This window comes from Penicillium roqueforti (assembly GCF_015533775.1).
Source record: "Penicillium roqueforti strain LCP96 04111 chromosome Unknown scaffold_01, whole genome shotgun sequence".
NCBI lineage: Eukaryota > Fungi > Ascomycota > Eurotiomycetes > Eurotiales > Aspergillaceae > Penicillium > Penicillium roqueforti.
The window spans coordinates 2,305,722-2,321,751 of record NW_024067565.1 but is presented as its reverse complement, the minus strand read 5'-3'; the positions used below and the strand labels follow the sequence as shown (position 1 = coordinate 2,321,751).

Genomic DNA, 16,030 nt, shown 5'->3' with positions numbered 1-16,030 from the left:
GGGTTATATAGATCCTCCCAGCTCTCAAGCTCAACAATAACGCCAAATTCGCAGCGATGAACGTACTGAGATTGCTGCTCTTGACAACTCTAGCTGTCGCCAAGCAACCTAATATTCTCTTCATTCTAACAGATGATCAGGGTAAATATGTGGGCGGTTTAGAGCACATGCCCAAGTTGCAGGTGGGTCTATTCCTTCCATACAAGCCCTACTTTCTCCCTCCCCAGACTAACACTTTAACAAGGAAACTCTCGTTCAACAAGGAACAAGCTACTCCAAACATTTCTGCTCAATCGCACTATGCTGTCCATCCCGAGCCAACCTCTGGACCGGTCGCATGCCACACAACACGAACGTAACCGACGTTGGACTCCCCTACGGCGGCTATCCAAAAGTAGTCTCAGCAGGCTGGAACGACAACTACCTCCCACTATGGATGCAAGAAGCAGGCTACAACACCTACTACGTAGGCAAGATGTGGAATGCACACACAGAGGAAAACTACAACAATCCGTACGTACGAGGGTTCAACGGCTCGGACTTCCTCCTAGATCCGTACACATACCGATACTGGTACGCACGGATGACGCGCAACGGCGCAGCACCAGTCAAGTACGACGGGCAGTACTCGACAGACGTGATCGCCGAAAAAGCAGAGGGTTTCATCGACGAGGCGGTTAAGCACAAACAGCCGTGGATGCTGACAGTAGCGCCCAACGCGCCACACTCGAATGGGTCTCATGATTCCACGAGGAACGCGAACTGGTTCGGTGAGCCGGAGTTTGCGCCGCGGCATGCGGGTTTGTTTGAGGATGTGCAGGCGCCGCGCGATGAGAGCTTTAATACACTGATTGAGAATGCCGTTAGCTGGGTGCAGAATGTGCCTGAGTTGAATCAGACGAATGTTGATTATATTGATGAGTTCCAGCGGTGTCGGCTGCGGGCTTTGCAGGCTGTTGATGAGATGGTTGGGAGGCTTGTTGAGAGGTTGGAAAAGGTTGGGGAGCTGGATAATACTTATATCTTCTTTTCGACGGATAATGGGTATCATCTGGGCCAGCATCGGATGCAGCCTGGTAAGAACTGTGGTTATGGTGAGTTGGTCTTGATTGTCTTGATTGTCTATGGTGTATAGATATGCTAACTCGTATAGAAACTGATATCAACGTCCCTCTCATCGTCCGAGGCCCTGGTATCGGAAAGAATCAGACTCTGGATGCTATCACTTCTCATACGGATCTAGCTCCTACTTTCTTGAACATAGCTGGCGTTACTCGAGACGGATTGGACGGTAAGACTATCCCTACTACCATTGCTGCCAGCACGGCAGACAATAGGACGGAGCATGTTGCTATTGAATACTGGGGATTAGTGAGTAATTCACACAGCAAGCACATATTAACCAACCAGCTAACATCAAGATAGGCAGTACCAGAAGGGATCTACGGGTATGCCAGCGACAAACTCGACCAGCCACATAACAGCTACCAAAGAAACACATACAAGGGTATCCGACTGGTTGCCGACGACTATAGTCTATACTATGCAGTATGGTGCACAAACGAGAAAGAGTTCTTCGATCTGAAGGTAAGCCATCCATCCCCTTCTATCCCACAGGATATTCAACAAGCCTTAACACTCTAAAAAAGAGCGATCCCCATCAAACCGTGAACCTAGGCACATACCCAGCCAAACACCCCAACTACAAGATTGCAAATCGCGAGCTGCCACAAATAATAGCGCGATTGGACGCACTCATGCTAGTGCTCAAGTCCTGCGAAGGTGACGCATGTCGATACCCCTGGCGCCAGCTACACCCAGCCGGTAAAGTGAACAGTCTTGCTGATGCGCTGGACTCGGGCTTCGATACCTTCTACGCGAATCAGCCGAAGGTCTCGTTCTCGTCTTGTGAGAATGGGTATATTATTTCGGCTGAGGGGCCGCAGACGTTCAATGCTTATGGGGCCAGTGCAAAGAGAGGATGGAGTTTGGATGAGTTGTTTGGGTGGTGAGCTCGAATGTCTCTGGTCTTTTATAGCTTGACATGAGTGAAAATGTCGGTGGATATGCATAACTAGCCAATGACCACGAATTTCAACTCTACTATATTCAGCTAAGTCAATGTTACATCTGAAGAGCAATCCTTGAAGAAAATATTGATTCAAATTGTTCATGGTATTCACATTATCGCTATCACTTTTAGTCGGTTGCTTTTCTTAAACTTTTTTTTACAAATTTTCAGCCTTTTTTGTCAGCTGTTCGATGTTGGCCTTGGCGCTCAGACCGCCGTTAGATGTAACAGCCTCTGGAGTGCTGGTCAACTGCTCGAGAGCTTCGATGTCCTCGTTGGTGAGGGTGTTGGAGCGGATGGGACGGAAAGGAGCAGGAGAACCAGCCCGGGAGGTGAGGAACTAAACGCATGTTAGTGGTGAGATGCAGACAAATCAGGAACAGATCTTACCGAGCTGGCGGCGCTAAGCAGCGCAATCAGAGAGGCCTGGACCACATCCTGGTGGATACCAACACCCCACACCTGTTGATTGCTGCCGGCTGCTGTGCACTGAATGTAGGTAGCAGCCTTGGTGTCGCGACCGCGACCAATGGAGTGTTCCTTGTAGTCGCGGACATCGAGATCAATACCGAGGGTAGAAAGAGCGGTAGCCAGGGAGGAAATAGCACCTGGGCCGACACCGGTGATGGCATGCTGAACATTGTCGATCTCGATAATACCGGTGAAGCGACGCTTGAGGTTCTTGGTGTTGAGGGCCTTGCCGGGCTCAGGAGGAGCAGGGGACTGCGAGCGGTCGGTGGTGATGCTGTAGTCGACAAGGGTGAAGCGGGGGTTTGACTTGAGGTGGTAGGCCTCCTCGAAGAGGTTGACGATCTCGGTAGGTTTCAGCTCCCGGCTGACAGCCTCGGTCTTCTCCTGCACGATCTTGCTGAACTCGACCTGCAGAGCGCGAGGGAGATCCAGCTCCAGGCTTCGCAGGATAATCCAGGCGGCGCCACCCTTGCCACTTTGGGAGTTGACACGGATGACTGCCTCGTAGGTACGGCCGATATCTTGGGGATCCAGGGGGAGGTACGGGACTTCCCACTCGGTTTCCTCGTCGGCGCCCTCGCCATCTTGGCGCAGTTTGAAGCCCTTCTTGATTGCATCTTGGTGACTGGATTCGAAATAGGTTAGCAAAGCGAATAACGTAGGAAAAAGAAAGGACAACGAACCTTCCAGAGAATGCGCACACCACGAGCTGACCACCATATGGTGCACGCTCGTTGACTGGGATCTTGTTGCTCTCCTCTACCACCTTGATGACAGAGTTGATGTCCGAGAAGTCGACGTTTGGCGAGACACCTTGTGTGTACAGGTTCAGGGCGAGAGTAACCAGGTCCACGTTTCCGGTACGCTCACCGTTGCCGAACAGAGTACCCTCTACACGATCGGCACCAGCCATCTGTGCCAGTTCAGCGGCGGCAACAGCGCAGCCACGGTCGTTATGCGGGTGGACTGAGACAACAAACTTCTCGCGCTCAGTCATGTTTGTGCAGAAGTACTCGACCTGATCAGCAAAGACGTTGGGGGTGGCCATCTCTACCGTGGCGGGCAGGTTAAATATGATGGGCTTCTCCTCCGTGGGTCCCCAGGCAGCCTTCACAGCCTGGCAGACCTCCACGGCGTACTCGGGCTCGGTATCGGAGAAAGTCTCGGGGGAGAACTCGAATTGCCAATCTGTGCCGGCCTGGGAGGGGTCGTCCTTGGTGATAGAGCGGGCATACTTTGTGCATTTGACAGCCATCTCCAGACTCTGCTTGTGGTCCATGTTGAAGATTATGCGACGGAAACAGGGGCTCGTTGCGAGGTAGATGTGGAGGATAGCCTTCTTGGCGCCCTTCAGGGAGTCGACTGTGCGACGGATGAGATCCTCACGGCAGGGGGCCAGGACCTGCAGGGCGACATCATCGGGTGTGAGACCGGGCTCTTCTACCAGACGGCGGGTAAAGTCGAAGTCCGTTTGGGATGCGGAAGGGAAGGACACTTCGATTTCCTTGTAACCAATATCCACGAGCATCTTGAAGAAACGGTATTTTTGCTCGCCATCCTATAGATCCAATCCAATCAATATGGGAAACAGCATTGAGCGCAGTACATCATATCATACCATTGGGTCCGGCAGAGACTGGTTGCCATCACGCAGATCAGTTGCCAGCCAGCGAGGAGGCTTGTCAATAATTTTATTGGGCCATTGGCGATTTGGCAGATTCACCGGCTTGAAGGGCTTGTACTTTTTTGAGGGATCCTTGAGCCTTCAAGAGATTAGTATGTAGGAACACCGAATTGGAGTCATCGCAACATACATCGGCATAGTGTTGGCGGGGCACCGCGGGGGCACAAGTGGATAAGAGACGATAAAAGGTAGGGTGTCGTTATAGCTGAGCCAAGCAGACTCGATATTGATGTGATTAAAAGCAGAAAATGGCTTCCAAAATATGGACACGGGGAATCTTTTATAGCAAAAGAGAAAAGAAGGCCAATTAAGAATGGGGAATATGCTGTGACTCAAATGGGCCCGTCAATGACGCCGAGTTTTTCGGCGCCGACAGCGGAGTCACGTGATGTGTATATTGTCGACCACAGGGCGTGAAGATCTGCAAGTGACTTGATGATGAAATTGAAATACCGCTGGCAGATTGCCAATGTCAATTAATATCATTTATGTTCCCTTTACTTCATTTGACAGTCATATGCAACGAATATCTACATACTGTGCCCGTCTCCATAGGGGCCCGAACATCGGAGTGGTGTCTCCTGAGGCATCCACCCCGCGGATAGCCGCAGGCATTGTTTGGAATTATTGTGTGCATCAGGTGGAATGATGACTTGGATTCGGAAAAGATCGGTCTAATATACAATGATAGGGCAAAGATCCAGTCAGGCACGCTCAAAATGACAACACATATAGTTATACAACATACAAAGTTACACAAAGTTCTTCTCGAGTTCCACCAATAGCGGATGAACTTCGTCCACACTAAGCTTGATAGCTCGAGGATTCTGCAGCGCATCATCGCCTAGTCTGGCTTTGATCAGCGCCTGCAATGTCTGAGCATTTTTATCCGTCTTGCTCTTCATCTGCCCAGTAACATCAACGGAGATGCCACCATCGGCCAGGTCCCGTGGTCCGAGAATGAAGATGAGGTTGTACTTCATCTGTTTGGCGCGCTGAATCTTCTTGCCCAGGGTCTGTGCGCTGGTATCGATGTCCACCAAGAACGTAGAGTCGACAGAGGACAGTGGACGGGGTGACTCGGCGCTACCATCATTCAGCAATGCGCGGAAACCAGCGAACTTGGCGGCCGCTTCTTGAGCTCGGCGCACAACAGCATCGTCTTGGTTAACCGTCAGGATAATGGCCTGGCGCGGAGAAAGCCAGAATGGCCAGTGACCACCGTGCTGTTCAATCAGCAACGCCAAAAACCGCTCCAAGGAGCCGAAAATGGCGCGGTGAACCATAACTGGTCTTGCAACTCCGGGCGTGGCTGGATTGTAGTCCGGCTCCCCCTCTGCAACTTGATATTCCAGCTCAAATCGTTGTGGCAGGTTCATGTCCAATTGGATAGTTGATAGCTGGTGGTACTTTCCAGCTTGATCCTGGAGCTGGATGTCGATCTTGGGGCCGTAAAACGCACCATCGCCTTCATTCAGCGCCCATTCGCGTCCGGTGCTATCCAGAGCTTCGCGCAATTGCGTCTCAGCATTATCCCACATTTCCAAAGTCCCAATATAATCCGTTTCGGGTCTGGTTGACAGCACCAATCGATACGGACCGAGTCCAAATGTCTTCATAGCCATATCCACAAATCCCAGCGCCGATGCAATCTCCGATTTGATCTGCTGCGGTCTACAGAACAGATGTCCATCATCCTGATGGAAACGCCTCAGGCGCGTCAAGCCAGATAGCGACCCGGACACTTCGTTGCGGTGCAGCGGGCTGAAGTCTGCATAGCGCACTGGCATGTCGCGGTAGGAGTGATTCTGCGACTTGAAGAGTAGGCAGTGGCCGGGACAGTTCATTGGCTTCAGTCCGTAGGATTCGTCTTCACCCACTTCGCCCTCTGCCTCACCACTAGCTCCTCGGCCGGTCACCTCATACATATCATCCTTGTAGTTCTGCCAGTGGCCCGATATCTCCCAGAGCGACTTTTTGTAGATGATCGGAGTCAGGACTTCACGGAAGCCATATTGTAGGTACTGTGTGCGGAGGAAGGAGATGAGTTTGTTGACAACATGTGTGCCATTCGGGAGGAATAAAGGAGATCCAGGACTGTAGACTGAAGATGTGAAGAGCTCCTGGGCGGTTCCAATAGCTCGATGGTCGGTGGGAGGTATCGTGGGAGCTTCCGGTTTATCAGAACACGAGCAATCGCGAATCGCTGTGTATGACAGCGGTCGCGATCGTGCAAATTGCCATGGCAGAGATCGAACGCCAGGCAAGGACGGTCTCAAGCGAAGTAATGAGCGCATGGTTGCTGAAGGTTCTCAATTCCTCGGCCGCGTTTCTCCGATCTTTCTTCCCCACCGCTTTACGCGTGCGGTCTGATTGAGCCAGTCGCAATCAAACATACGTTGAAACACTCCGAGTCATGAGATATTAACTACAGAACTATTAACCATTACACAAAGTGCATTTTCCTTGCTGAAATGTTTACGCCATGTCTACAGAACAGCCTCGTACCCCAGATCGCTCAGCTCTTGGCGAATCCTGGGTGATAGCATCAACTGTTTCTCTGAAGGAAAAAGACCCCACCAAAACTCGAAATCGCCGGCATGAAAGCGACAAAGCGACCAGAAAGACGGCCAATCCGTCAGCAGAGTCACCCACATCCTCATCATCATGGACTATATCAGGCCCGGAGCTCATCATGCCCTCTATCTGCGAAGCACCTAACATAGACGGGTCTTGGGTAGAATATGTACGGACTCCGATGCAGCAAGGCCCAGAAAGCATGAAAAAACGACGCAAAGTGTCCACGCCGAATGATGTAAAGCAGAAAGAGCAAGACCAGACCACTAAAGCTGGAGATGCAGATGCTGGTTTGTCTGCAGAGACGACCCCCACCAAACAAGCAAGCCTAGTCGTGAAATGCAAATCCATCTTTCGTGGCCATAGTGCCCTCGTCCGCAAAGCAGTCAACGCAGTGTTGATCGCCTTTATCTTGCATCTGCTAGTTCTCCCCGAGGTAGTCTACCAAGCCAAAGACCTCTGCCGTATCCCAAGCATCAAGACTCTCTACCCCAACAGCTGCATCACCCTCCCTGCATACCAACCACGCAGCGCCTACCCTCCATCCACAACACCCCGAGAGGAGACTCTCGCAACCGCCCAGCGCCAGCTAGAATCCATATTCGACACGGCCCTCGAAACCCTCACACCTCTATCCGCAATCCTCAAACAAAGCGAAAGCATGCTCGCTGACCTAGAATCGCAACTGAAAACAACCTTCCCAGACGCCCGCAACGCGCTGGATCTCGAATTCACCGGCAGCAACCAAGCCGTCCAAACAGCAGTCTGGGAATTCGACTCTCTCCGCGCCGACCTACGCTCCGCAATCGACAGCCTGCTCGCCTCCCGACCAGCAACCGAAATAAGCGGCACCGCAGCTCTAGACACACGACTCGCGATACAGCTGCGACGACGCGAAGAGTATCTAGACCGACTGCGCGCGCAGATCCGCAGCAAAGCAGACTCCCTCAGCACGCGATTCATAACAATAGACGACCACCTCGAAGCGGTGGACGGGATCGTAACACGCGAAGAACGGCGGAGTTCAACATTGCACAATCACCGATCTGCATCTGAGGACAGCAGCAGCGATAGGCTATACTCCGTACTCGATTCGCTCCCGCTGGGACCCTTCGGGGCATATTTGTTCCGGGGGCGATCGTCAGGAGATGCAGATGCCAATGCAGATGCACTGACGGAGTCGTCATCGTCTGCCGTGTCCTCTACCGCATCCACCGAACCCACATCTACACCCCGGCCCGCCGCAACTCTTGCCTTGCTCAGGGTCGCGGCCACGCACCACCGTCCTGTTGCTGACTCGGTGTTGCGGTTATCACGCCAGTTAAAGGATGTGCGACGTGCGACTGGGGCTGGGTCCACTTGGTGAATTGAGGTCTCCACGGGGGTTGGGGACCCTGAGGAGAATCCCGGATTTTTGTCAGGGTCCGAAAGTTGATCGAGTTTTCAGTTGAAGGGTTTTCTTCAAGCTATTTGGACTACTTTTTTTTTTCTTTGCACTTTGGGCGTTTCTATCCGAGAACATGAGATGAGATGAGTTAGACGCAATAACGAGCCACGACAGTATTTTACCATTTACGATTGTTTTTTTTTTTACGAAGGATGTTGTACCTACTACGATATACGAAGTAAAACATACAATTCACACCCAAACACATACAATACATCGTACATACATACATACAACATAGTAAATCCGGTAAACCAAACCCAAACCCCTGGAAACGAATGTATCCGATATTGCGCCAACCACGGTTCGGCTATACATCAATACTCAACCAACCAATCCGACTACAGACATTTCGCCTAGGCACAATTCATCACCAGCCAATCCACAATCAGGCCCATTACAATTCAAGTTCAATCAACAGCCTGATCCACGGTTCATGGGGTGCAAATTTTCCCAGGGTCCGGGATTCTGTAGGTGTTCGTCCGCAGTTAGACCATAGTGGGACTCTAAGCCGAGGGAAGCGAGGACCGGTATGCATATGATTGATGCGAATGTGATGCTGGTGTTGGTGTTGGAACGTACATAACCTAGCCGAGCACGATGGGATGAACAGTCAAGGGATATACAGCAACCAGAAACAAGCGGTGAAAGATCTAGATTCGATTGTATACAATGGAAAAGATTAAAGTGCTTGAGAAAGTCAATTGACTTGATATTATTGCATGTTTGCTCGATGGCAAAGTATGTATGACGCTGATAGATACATGATGTCCGCCCAAAGAAAATCGCCAGTTACCGGAAGATGCCAATTAACACATCCGGGCCACCTAACAAATAGGATAGGTTGCAGGCATTTGGGCGCCAAGGACAACGAAAAGGGAAAAAAAATGGTACAGCCAGAAAAAATTACAATCGCATCCCATCAACTATTACCATACCCGGTCCAGCCAAGTATCCTCTTTCGAGGAGCGTGTCATTAATGATGCGTCAAAAAATCATAGCGCTCAAAAGGGACATTTACAGCTGGAGCAGGGCGGTCACCAGACCCAGGAGGGACACGGGTCCCAAGTAGGTAGCAGCGACAGAGGCAGCTGCGTTGAAGGTGGGGCTAGCGCTAGCGCTGGCACTGGAGGACGAGCCAGAACCAGAGCTGGAGCTGGGGCTAGAGCTAGAGCTAGAGCCGGAGCCAGAGCCAGAGCTGCTGGAGCCACTGGGGGAAGCACCGGCAGCACCGGAGCTGGAAGCGGCAGTGGATTCAGCACCGGAGCTAGAAGCAGCAGTCGACTCAGCAGTCGACTCGGCAGATGAAGAGCTAGAAGCGGCAGTGGACTCGGCAGAGGAGATTGAGGTCCTGGTAGCCAGAGTAGTGGGAGCGCTGGAAGTGCTCTCGGTAGTAGTAGAAGGAGCCTCGGTGGTAGAAGGAGTCTCGGAGGTGGAAGGAGACTCAGTAGTGGAAGCAGCCTCGGAAGAGGAGACGGTGGCAGCATCAGTAGTAGTAGGGCTGCGAGAGCTCACGGCGTTGGACCCGGTGAACTTGATGCTGTCGGAGGAGCCAGACTTGTCGGACCAAGTGTAAGACTCGGCGGGGTTGGCGTTGTTAACAGTGATGCTCTTGATGTACATGGTGTAGGGCCCCTTGGAGTAGTCGGTCAAACCACCAGCCCAGTCAATGGTACCCTGTCCGTTGGTAGGAGCACCACCGGCCCAGATACCAAGGTGGATGTTCATAGGGGTCTGAGGGAAGCGAGCGCCACCCTGGGCATCTGCGTACTTGACAGTGCGGAGACTCGCGCCATCGATCAACCAGGTGATACTCTCCTTGGACCATTGGATGGTGTAGGTGTGGAAAGAGTCCTGAGGAGTGCTGACGGGGACCCAGGTCTCACGATCATAAGTCGAGGTGTCGCCCTTGCCGAAGTAGTTGGTCTCAACGGTGTCAGTCTTTCCGCCCAATGCTTCCTGTATTTCGGTTAGCAATTATTCTGTATGTTGGAAGTAATGATCCGATTTCGATGTCACGTACCCAGTCAATCTCATCCTTGTCATCGGATTGCAAAAACGCGGAGCTGACAATGCCTTGGCCAGGAGAAGTCTTCATCTCAATGGACAATTCGCCGTAGAAGAAGTAGAAATCGCTGACGATGGTAGGAGCATCTCCTTCCTTGTTGATAGTGAACTGGGCACCGTTGGCGGTAGTGGGAACTTGTCCGCCACTGATCTTCCACTGGTCGAGGGAGCTAGCCTGGGTGAAGTCGAAGTGAGCGCTGGACGAAGCCAGACCCTTGTTGGCAGGGCATGTTGTCTCCATCGGATTGCAGTCAGAGTAAGTCTGAGCAGAAACGAAAGGTGTAGCCACGGCGAAAGCCGCAGTCGCGAACTTCATGAACGACGGCATTGTATGATATGATACGCGTCAAGAAGTGAGTGTGAGTGAACACGAAAAGAAAGGAAGTCCAGGAAGCGACCCTATTAAATATAAATATCTCGAGCGTGGAAAGCGGAAACGAAAGTGGGATTATAGTAAGAACCTTGGGAAGGAACGACAGGGACCGCCTTATATATCTATCTCCATATCAAAGTACGGAATATTCCGTATATCAGTAGAAATATATTACACTGCCACACGCTACTAAAAAAAGGGAGGCGGGAGTGACTGGCAGGACATGATTGGATGAACGGACAAGGCCAGCGAACCACTGAGACAAATAGAAAAGGTCGGACGAGTCTAGTGGACCCCTTTGGGATCTTCCATGAGGGGGAAGTGGAGCACCCAAGACTCATGTCCTTGGGTTTGCGGGTCGTGAGACACGGATGAGGCTGGAAACAACCACGGGTGGCATTGTATTGATACGATACATCCATACATCCATACATGAATAATCCGTACATTTACCCAAAGCGTCCTGTATAGTTCCAGCCGATCACGGCGATCAGATGTTACAGATTGAGCTCGCGTAGTTATGAGCACAACTACGGTTGCATCAAGGGTCCATAAAAGAAAATTCAATAGGATAATATACATCATACTATGTACTCCGTATTATGAGACCTTTTCAAAAATAGCTCCACTGACAAAGCCTATTACGGCCTTATCAGGAGGGGCTTCTTTTTTTTATTCATCCCCAGCTTGGATTTTATATTACAATCCCAACCACGGCATTTATCATTTATTACTCCGTACATCTATTACATCTATTACCTCCTAACAATCATAGGCTTTAGTATTGGATAGCCTTCTTATGGATCACCCTAAACCCCCCATCTAACAAATTAACGCCTATCATTACTTATCGCATCCATATGCAATCGTGAAACACGGGCCACCCAACCACTAAGACCACCGCACAACAGTATGAGACCTTTGTCCAAGACATTTCCTTTCAGTTTCCGCTTTGGTTGCCTTTTACAATATATAACAATATACTAGTATGTTCGACTCAGCACTGCTCGCGTAAAATTGCCCCAATCCGATACTAATAATAACTATCAAGACCACGGGTTCGCCGTTTTCTATCAGATGACTCAGGAACTAGCGGCCTGTGCCTGAACTAGTTTCCCTCGGCGCGTATCCCTTAATAGCCCGCTAGTACCTGGCAGGATTTAGCCCTATTGCCTCATTGGTAGAATAGCGATGGATTTATTCTTGTCTCTCAAATGTTCAAGGGTTCCAGAGTTGAAAGAGTTGAAAGAGTAATTTCATTGTATCCAGGCAGTGTCTTTCTCCCTCCTAACCTCCACCTCCTCTCATGCAAGGTCATGCAAGGGGTTATTGGTTTGGGGTTGCCTTTCAGACCCTGAATTATTAGTCATATTTACACAATTGCTAACTCACTCGTCTGCTTGGCTATGAACTCGCCTTGGCTATGGGGCTAGCATGCAGGAACATTACTCAATCTATCCAATCACCGTGTCGACTCATCTTGCCGAGTAAAATACTCGCTTACAACACACATTATTGATCCATGGCTGAGACCCCTAAATTAAGATCAAACTTGAGTAAAACGTGGCATTGGAGTACTACAAGGTACCGAAACCTTGGAAGAATGTGGTGGCCCCGGAAAAATAACCTCCAGGCGACCATGGATCCCACTTTCTAAAAAAAGAGCCCGACTACCTCAAAGACTATCCATAATTCAACCTCCTCCTAATATCACCGATGCACTGTAGGAAACTCACAAAGTCACCTCAGCAGGTCCAGTCAACTTGATGTCGACCTTCTTTGTAATGCTCTGTCTCTGAGCATCGTATTCAACGTCGCGACGCTTATTCTTCTGTCCGAGCAGAGTAACAGCCTCAATAACCACATTAGGGTGATACCCGAACCGGCCCAGGATCTTGAGCTTGCCATTCTTGTACTGGAACTGAATCTCTGCAGCACTAGCCGGTTCGATCGACTCGCCATCATCAAGGTACAGCTCACCCGCCGCGGATCCATCCGCACCAGGCGCAATGAGAATCTCAAAGCCGCGCTTGCGCAGTTCCGTCGTGGTCTTGGCACTCTCCGTACGGAGGGGGATGATGCTCCCGCCACGGATGTGGATCGGGATATCGGTAACCGCGAGATCGGTAATCGTCTTGACGGATCCATCGCCCTGCACCGCAAGACCGGTAAACCAATCGTAGAACAGATCCTTGGGGAAATAGGCATCGACCGAGTTGGCGCCTTCATCCAAGACAGGCGAGACGAGAATGGAATCACCGAAGAAGAACTGCAGCTCGTTGCCAAAGGTCTTGCTGTCCTCCGGGTAGACGTAGAAGAGCGGCTGGAGGAACGGGCTACCCGTCAAGGTCTGCTGGTGGAACGAAGTGTAGAGGTAATCGAGCAGACGGTATCTGATATCGATGATCTTCTTCGCGGCCTCGGTGACAACGGGCCAGCGGTAGAATTCCTGGGCCAGGTTGCCGAGCGAGTTGTGGTTCCGGTAGAACGGAGAGAAGGCGCCGAGCATGGCCCAGCGCGCGCAAAGCTCTTCCGTCGTGTCTCCGCCGAAGCCGCAGACGTCGCTGCCGACCATTGGGACTTGGTAAATCGAGGCGAAGGCTAGCATCTGCGGGATGGACACGCGCAGTTTATCCCATTGGCTCAAGTTGTCGCCGAGCCTGGGATTGGGTTAGCATATTCTATGGTACTGATTTGGGATTTGTTGATATTACCAATGGCCGACGTGGGAGCCTGCTCCGGCAAAGGTGCTACGCGTGATGATCAAAGGTCGCACCTGGGGTCGACGCTTCAACATTGCCTCGCGGGAAGCCGAGCTCATCACTAGGTTATTGTTAGAAAGGTTATTGATAGTAAACACAGGGGACTCACTAGTTCCATAAAGATTGTGTGTGTCGTACTCGGCGTAACCCTCGCCAGCATGAATGAGATCAGTATCAATGGTCTTGTTGCTAATCGAGCCAGCCTCGTTTGCGATCTGATAGAGCGGGTTAATGAGGTCGCGACCAGACAAGCCAGTCTTTTGTCCCTTTCCACCCTGGCTCCGTTTCTCGTTGATGCTACGTTTCTCGACAGCAACATCACCTCTCTTCACACGCTGCGACAGAGAAGCCCCAGAGGAGGAAGACCCAGGCTGGAAATCAGCCGGGAAACCGGGGATCTGGCGGGGAGGCGATCGGACTGCCGGAGGCGCAGGGGGTAAGTCGTCATCCTTGGTAAACTGTTCTGGGCTCGTGCAGGGGTATGGGCAGAAATTGGAAGCTTCGTTCATGTCGATCCAGAGACCGTCGATGTCGACACCGTCTTTGGGGTTGAAGAATCGCTTGAATTCCGAGTTCCAGTATTTCTGGGTGTCTTCGTTGAACCAGTCTGGGTAGACGGTTGGGCCAGGCCAGACGACGCCTAGATTACGTTAGGAAGGTGGGAATTGTGCTTCTGATGGTAAACTCACCTTTGTAGAGTTCGCTACGCTCGTCGTCACGGTACAGGAAGACACCCTCGTCGTGACCTCGTTTGTAAGCACCATTATCTGGTAACACACAGGGTTAGAGCAGAAGTGAGAGGGGAACAAGTAATTATCCCTTACCAGAGGCACTGACGGCCGGATCGACCATGACAATATAGTGCTGGTCGTTCTTGTGAAGGTACGAAACCAACTCGCGCATCTTCTCTAGAGGGAACCGCTCATCGTCTAGAGTAAATACCTTTCGACCACTCATGTAGTCGATGTCGGTCCACATGGTCTCGAGTGGGATTCCGGCACGGCTGTAGTTGTAAACTGCCTCGGCGACATCAAATACATCCTGGTAACCATACCGACAGTTGTGAAACTAAAGGAATACTGATCAGAATATTACTTCTCAAAACATTCAAGTTAGAAATGACATACTCCAAACGTCCAGTAGCTTTGCATAGCAGGAAGGCCAACGACCTCCGAGTACTGCTCGCTCACTTCCTTGGGAGTAGGACCGGCCATGAAGTAGAAGTCAAGGACTCCGCCGATGGTGTTGTACTCGAGGTATTGTTTGCCATCAGCAGTCCTGTCAATCTTGATATCCATTCCATCCGAATTCAAGAAGAACACCCCATGAGTACCATTCTCTCCGCGGTGATCAACGTAGACAGGATGAGTACCGTAAAGGTTCGTGTTGGAGGGGATGCCATATGCGTCACGGTTCCAGATCGTGCGAGTATAGTTTGTGGTAGGTAGACGCAGCGAATCGCTGTGTTCACCCAGACCATACAGGTTAGGATCAGTGGGGAGCCAAGTGCGCAAGTTCAAGTACTGGGACTGGAAGATGATCTTTGTATCAGTAGTGTCGAAGAGAACTTCGTCCCCACGCAGAACGCGGAATGAGAAAGGTTTCTCTTCGAAGTCGAAGCGAAGAGCGGGCTCCTTTTGGTGACCTTTTGCGCTCGAGGGTCTGGGGAGAACAGATTCTGGAACTTGGTAGACCTCCTCATCGGCATCATAGATGATGACATGGAGACGGGTTTCTTATAGAATTATGAGTATACATTCACTTGGGAATGATGAAGAAGCATACCAGTTTGAGCCTCCACGAGGAGCTTCAGGTTTGGAAGATCAGTGCCATAGGTATTGCAGGCATCTCCAGCAAGACTAAGGTCAGCAGTCAATGTCTGGCCCAACTGCTTCACATTGGAAGCCTTGTAGCCAGGACAATGGTCAAGCTGAGATGTCGATCCCAGGACGGCGGCTCCCACGAGGGGAGCCAGGAAAAGCAGTGCGCCTTTCATGTTTAAAATCGGGCGAGCACTGAAGAAGCACAAGATGAGCACAGCAGGATACACTCAAGATGTAGGAGGGACAGTGCACCTTTTAAAGGATGCAGTGGCCGGGATCTGAAGTGAGGGGTGGTGGGGAGTGATGCAACATGAATCAAGGGGATACGCGAGAAAACTGTTTGTTTTCCACATGATTAGCTGGAATTGACATATTGCTCAGTTGCATCGTCAAACGTTTGCGCGGGGAGACGGGCAATTATCGGACGGTCCCTCTTGGCTGTGCGCCATCCCCGGGTTTCGGGCCTATACAAGGTACCCTAGCTCCAGTAGCTCCGGATTCACGCTGCAGGGTCCATTTTTTACCCCATTTTTGATTGTTGCTGTTATTTCCCCAGTATTAGCCCGGCTTATTGCCGGGAATGACGTCGGGGGAGGGTTTGACTTGGTTGACTTGCAAGGTCCCCATCTGTTACATTGACAATTGTGCCTCTACAGTTTCTACCTTCTTCATCGCATCGACCAAAGATTATGTCAAATAGCCATTTCATGTGCTTTCTATTCTACCCAATGGCATCCTCTAGACATCATTCGTGA

At 51.0% G+C, this 16,030-nt stretch overlaps 6 protein-coding genes across 6 annotated transcripts; 2 read left to right on the top strand and 4 right to left on the bottom strand.

Annotated features, from left to right (window-relative positions):
- Positions 1-56: 56 nt before the first annotated feature.
- Positions 57-2,012, top strand: LCP9604111_1315 (sulfatase family protein; the record flags this gene model as incomplete). Its single annotated transcript, XM_039076872.1, has 5 exons — positions 57-182; positions 245-1,094; positions 1,154-1,371; positions 1,426-1,587; positions 1,650-2,012. The coding sequence occupies 5 exons, from the start codon at positions 57-59 to the stop codon at positions 2,010-2,012; spliced, it is 1,719 nt and encodes a 572-aa protein (XP_038933863.1).
- A 216-nt stretch (positions 2,013-2,228) lies between these two features.
- LCP9604111_1313 (2-isopropylmalate synthase) lies at positions 2,229-4,364 on the bottom strand (the record flags this gene model as incomplete). The annotated part of the gene is made up of 5 exons (XM_039076860.1): positions 2,229-2,411; positions 2,462-3,167; positions 3,226-4,100; positions 4,161-4,305; positions 4,357-4,364. 5 exons carry the CDS (start codon positions 4,362-4,364, stop codon positions 2,229-2,231), a joined length of 1,917 nt encoding a protein of 638 aa, XP_038933861.1.
- A 614-nt stretch (positions 4,365-4,978) lies between these two features.
- On the bottom strand, positions 4,979-6,523 carry LCP9604111_1312 (threonine--tRNA ligase MST1; the record flags this gene model as incomplete). Its single annotated transcript, XM_039076849.1, has 1 exon — positions 4,979-6,523. The coding sequence occupies one exon, from the start codon at positions 6,521-6,523 to the stop codon at positions 4,979-4,981; it is 1,545 nt and encodes a 514-aa protein (XP_038933860.1).
- A 188-nt stretch (positions 6,524-6,711) lies between these two features.
- On the top strand, positions 6,712-8,169 carry LCP9604111_1311 (uncharacterized protein; the record flags this gene model as incomplete). The annotated part of the gene is made up of 1 exon (XM_039076838.1): positions 6,712-8,169. The coding sequence occupies one exon, from the start codon at positions 6,712-6,714 to the stop codon at positions 8,167-8,169; it is 1,458 nt and encodes a 485-aa protein (XP_038933859.1).
- Positions 8,170-9,267: 1,098 nt separating this feature from the next.
- Positions 9,268-10,645, bottom strand: LCP9604111_1310 (glycoside hydrolase family 16 protein; the record flags this gene model as incomplete). The annotated part of the gene is made up of 2 exons (XM_039076827.1): positions 9,268-10,209; positions 10,274-10,645. 2 exons carry the CDS (start codon positions 10,643-10,645, stop codon positions 9,268-9,270), a joined length of 1,314 nt encoding a protein of 437 aa, XP_038933858.1.
- Positions 10,646-12,422: 1,777 nt separating this feature from the next.
- Positions 12,423-15,448, bottom strand: agdC (putative alpha-glucosidase; the record flags this gene model as incomplete). The annotated part of the gene is made up of 7 exons (XM_039076816.1): positions 12,423-13,350; positions 13,405-13,513; positions 13,562-14,092; positions 14,142-14,219; positions 14,277-14,520; positions 14,580-15,187; positions 15,238-15,448. The coding sequence occupies 7 exons, from the start codon at positions 15,446-15,448 to the stop codon at positions 12,423-12,425; spliced, it is 2,709 nt and encodes a 902-aa protein (XP_038933857.1).
- Positions 15,449-16,030: the final 582 nt, after the last annotated feature.